This window comes from Anoplophora glabripennis, unplaced genomic scaffold (assembly GCF_000390285.2).
Source record: "Anoplophora glabripennis isolate ALB-LARVAE unplaced genomic scaffold, Agla_2.0 scaffold703, whole genome shotgun sequence".
Lineage (NCBI taxonomy): Eukaryota > Metazoa > Arthropoda > Insecta > Coleoptera > Cerambycidae > Anoplophora > Anoplophora glabripennis.
Genome location: NW_019416812.1, coordinates 174,897 through 180,250, shown reverse-complemented (window position 1 = coordinate 180,250; position 5,354 = coordinate 174,897). Strand labels below are relative to the sequence as shown.

Below are 5,354 nucleotides of genomic sequence, written 5' to 3'. Positions count from 1 at the left end.
AAGTATTCAAATTAATTTAAAATAAGTAAAAAGAAAGTAGACAGTGACAAAAATCAGTACTTATGATTTATAGATATATTTTTTTTAATTTTCAAAAATCAAAAAAAAATAGTAATTATGGAGGGCCCATGACCGGACCGGTCCTAAAAGTTGTTAAAAGAATAGTAGTTTGAAATAAAATATTTTCACAAAAATCGAAAGATACACTCACTTTCAAAAATACGATTTAAAATTTCAAACTCAAAAATCTTAATCAAAAACACTGAATATTTTTTTTGTATTTTAATCTGTAAAGGCCATCTAAAAACAAAGATTTTTATAAAAAAAAGCTTTAATTTGGACCATTATTAAGAAAGTTATGACCAAAAAACCAAAAAAGAGCGTTTTTTTTGAAAATTTTATAACTTTTGAACAAGTAATCAAAAAAATCTGAAAATTTACCAGAAAGGATTTTTTGAGGGGTACTAAAAAATATCAAAAAATTAAGGAAATCGAAAATTTGAATTTTTCGAACCGTCCGATTTGGCGTGGAACACACAGGTATACATTACGCTATGTGATTGCTGTGTATACTTATTGCTTTAATCTATAAAATATCGGATGAAGAAGAGTGTTGGTAGAAAAGAAAATTTGTGACCAAAAGAAAGTATAAGTGATTGAGAATTAGAACAGAAAATAGAAAAAGCAGGAAAAAAGGCTGTTGACGAGAAGATTATGGAGCCAGAACCTCCGCACACCGTTCGAGGGCATCAACTAATCGACATAGAGTACATGGCACAATAGACCAGGGCGGATCTGTTTTGAAGTGGATGTGAAAGGGGCAAGCAATTTTCTTCTTCAGTACAACTCACATAATAAAAGTGTAGATCCCTAGATCTGGGTGAGGTCCTGAACATTTTCAAAATTGTAAAAATTTGTACTTATATCTTGGAACTTATGCATTTTGGAAGAATATTGAAGAGGAAAAAAAGTTTTAGAATTGAATTTTACACAATATACTGTACGTTAAAAATGTTTCAATTTATTACCGATGTTACAAAATAGCAATAATTAGGCAAAATAATCAAGTTTTTTGGATAATTTTTTAAAAATATTTTAGTTGCTCCGAAGGCATTCTAATTTTGACAAAACAAACTTTAGAGTATAATAAAACAGCACACCAAATTTCATTAAAATCGGTTCTATAGTTTTCCTAAAATAATTTTTTGAAAAAAATTTTGAAAATTTTTTTTCGAATTTTCAAAAGGTTGCATAGCCTCAAATAAAGCGTCTAGATAATTGAAAATTTTTGATAGGTATTATACTGTGATACGATGTAATTACATCCAAAAATATTCTAAAAAATTATAGAAATATTAATTTTAAAATGAAAAATGATATGCCTGTACTCTCTGAGTATGTGTCTTGCTGTCAGGATTTTTACAACATTTTCGATCTATTTACACTTTTGCCTCACAATCTAGAATCATGAGTAAATATTTTTGAATATTTTGCCACGGTGTAGATCTAAAAAAAGGTGACCCTCAAACTTTTCTTGTATCTACAGACGGTGTAACAGCAAAACAAATCGGCAAAAACATTTTACTGCTTAAAAAGCGGGCAAATTTCATGCTGATGCGAACCTTGGGACAACGCGGCTAAAAAAGGGTCTCCCGGCGTTCGTCCACGGAGCCGGGTGATTATATCAACTCCGATATGCCTTGATTGGTTTTTTACGAACGATAAAATTCCCCAAGTTTTAATTAAATATCCGGAATCGTTAAACAAACGGACCGCGAGCTATTACGGACTATTCGGCCCATCTATTAATTCCACATTAAATACGTTTTCATGGAAAGCTTTGTCGTTAAATAATATTATCGTTAAAATAAGCTCGAAAAAGCGAAATTACCGTTTCGTCAGAGCCTAAAACATCAACTCCCGAAAAAACACCCTACCCCGTTTTATTAAATCATATGACCAAAAAAAGTACCTAATGAAATCCATATACAAATAAAAGTGAACTCGTGTGTCTGGATTCGCCCACTTTTCCTTGCAACCCACTCCCCCGCAGACCCGTGATTGTGTGGGTTGGAAGAAAAGCTAATAAGTAATAAAAAAGGAACTAATTCTTAAATATTATTTATAAAAGTGTCCCGACTATAAAGAAGAAAACTCATGTCTAACAAGTTAATTGTTCAGTAATCAAGAATATACTGTTCCCGAATGTTAAGGAGCTCTAGAATCTTAAATTTTCTATAACACTTTCAAGTTTAGAATGATCTCAAATATCCAACAATGTGTTCTACAAGAATATATAATTTTAGTAAAGAATATGAAAACACAAAAAAAAAGCATTAAACTTAAAGTGAATATTTCTATGAAAATGTTACAAAATCATCGATGGAATTCATGAGTGCGACGTTGCTAAATTTACTTTTTCCCCAGCCATAGGGAAATTATGCACAAGCTGACAACGCCGCCTCGAGGGGTTATCAGAGATAACCTACCTCAAGACCGAAGTCTCACCACTCCAGGCCTTCAAATAAGGGAGATCGGGCCTTTTGTGGCACATTTCCAGGACTTAGTAGAGATAGAAGATGTTAAATAGAGGAAGAACGTTATGGAGGGGAACGATGTTGCAGAAAAATAGCAATATGTCAGAAAGAGATACATATATCACGCTATCTACTTCCGATACGACACGAAAATTGCACAGAAATACAAAAACACTGATCAAAGGTCTACTCAAGTTAGTAATAAATATTTTACTTGACCGAAAAAAGTGACGATATAAAAAAAATAAATCTCGACGCCCTACATGTAGAACCGTTCCTCGTATATTTGACAAGAACAAGGAAATCCAACCCCTGCTGTGTATATAGTAAGATATACATTTCTCAGTCTCATAAACAAAGATTTACAGCCAAGTATGCAAATATAAGCCGCACGTAACTGCAAGTTTTGAACGGCTAACGGCGCAAAATTTAACCTCAACTATTCCGCCTTACCTCCAACTTGCGGATCGCTCGCGTTGCTCCTCCCTGGGCACTTGCACGCGCTCTCCAGCCGGCCGTCGAAGGGGCAGGCCATCCTGCACGTGGAGCATTCTGGAACAAAATTATACATCGAGAAATGTTTGAATTATATTCCACACGAAGTTATCAAATACCATCGGCAGGTACGGTTAAAAAGCTGCATGCGATTACTAAATCCGAACGCAATATACAGGGCGTTAAAAAAGTAGTACCCAGATAAAACTCCTCAAAGCAGGATATTTTGTAATAATATATACATGATAAAAACATACAACTAACGATAATAAACCAACAAAATTTAACTTTTTTTTGGAAGCAGAAATTTGAATATATATTTCCGAAGGATTTAGGTGCACTAAATCCGAATCTGGCAGCAGAATTGCTCTATCACGTCAGGTTTTTGAGATATCCTAACACTGTTTTTCGTCATATTTGAGGTTATGTAGTAATGCCATCTATTCTTTTTTAAAAAACGAATACATTAAATCTAAAAGTACAAGGCTCCCTCCTTCGAATGCCGTTGAGTTTGCTCAATTTTTTTTTTTTTTCGTTGAGATATCACATGTTGAAATTTTTAAGTTTCGCACTTTCTTAATATGCGAAAATCTACTAAGGATCCCTTAGACATCAAGCAGTCGATTGCAATTCAGAAACTTCATACCCATGGTTTGTGGGTTTGTAAGCTTAGAGTTTGTAGGTTCGGGCTTTGTGGGATTGGGGTTTGTGGGTTTAGGGATTGTGGATTTGGAGTTTGTGAGTTTAAGTTCGTATGTATTGAAGGTTTCTGAGTATGAACTGTTTGACATCTAAGGGATCCTTAGTAGATTTTCGCATATTAAGAAACTGATAAACTTAGAAAATTCAACATGTGATATCTCAACGAAAAAAAAATATATTTGAGCAAACTCAACGGCATTCGAAAGAGGGAACCTTGTACTTTTAAATTATATGAATTTTTTTTTTGAAAAAGAATAGATGGTATGTATTAGTACATAACCTCAAATATGACGAAAAACAGTGTTTTTGCACTTTTAGGTTAGGATATTGTTTTATTTTGTTCACAAAATTGTCAATAGTCTTCATAAGAAATGTTTTGTTTAGAAATTAAGCATGATAACCAAATAAATGAAACGTATTTTGACAATATTACAGTTTTGATGTTTTCGAATGATTCTTAAAGCTTATTAGAACAGCTTTTATATTAGTCCAGACGGTATCTGTTTCAAAGAGTTCATATTTGGGTGAATCGTATATCCACAGAGATTTTTGGCTTTTTGGCTTTCAAATATCACTAGAAATGAAAATTTTTCTATGCGCATAAAAAAACGTGGGCTTAACTTTTGGCGGCACAATATGTTAAAAAAATTCGAAAAATGTCATATTTTTCTTCCTATTTAATTATGTATCTTTTCAAGAGTTGATTTTAGGCAAAAATGGAAGAGGAAAACAATTTTTGTAATTAAATTTACAAAATATGACAAGTTACAAATCGAATGAATCATGATTATTATTGTAAATATCGAAAAAATCGTCAAAAATGGGGTTAAAGAACATTACTTTTTAGGGAATTTTTTTGGGGTCTTTAAGTTGGGTATAGGACCTTCATACTTGGCCGAAGAAAAGTTCATGCTATGTAGAATCATCACACCAAATTTCATCAAAATTGTTTCGATATATTTTGCATAATTTTGCAATTCAGATTTTGAAAAAAAATTTGCAAATTTTCAAAATTTTGCACAGCAAAAACCAAGGCCCTTAGATACTTGAAAATTTAATCACATATACAAGGGCTCTCAAGCTTGCAAACGCTTTTTGAAAAATTCGAATTCGTCAATTAGGAGCTCTGGCGCTTGTTTAAACATTGGTCGAATTTTTTTAATATATTGAGCCGCCAAAAGGCCCACGTTTTTTTTATGCGCATAGAAAAATTTTCATTCCTAGTGATATTTGAAAGCCAAAAAGCCAAAAATCTTCTTGGATATACGTTTCACCCAAACCAAAACAGATACCGCCTTGTCTATATTGTAATAATTGCAAACTGTTTAATTTATTTTTAATATTAATTTAATATATTTTTTATATATATAAAAATATCATCGAAATTAAATTGAAATTATTATAAGATAACTATACTTTGATATTTGTTATATTCAAATACTCTTATCTCAGGGGTCAGTTCTAGCAATAATACATCACAATTATAGAAACAACAAAATTAAAACTCAAATCATAAATTATGTCTGTATTATAAATTATGAATTCAAGGATGGTTCAAACAAATTCAATATCTCTTGTATTCCTACAAGCAATTGTAAACAATAATTCTCAGGTAACAAT

The 5,354-nt window shown here is 32.0% G+C and overlaps 1 protein-coding gene across 1 annotated transcript in view; it reads right to left on the bottom strand.

The window, feature by feature from the left end:
* LOC108910229 overlaps positions 1–5,354 on the bottom strand; it is a 101,461-nt gene that overhangs the window by 62,414 nt on the left and 33,693 nt on the right. The window contains 1 exon segment of the mRNA XM_023455502.1: positions 2,991–3,089. Within this exon segment, the coding sequence (XP_023311270.1) occupies positions 2,991–3,089 (99 nt within the window).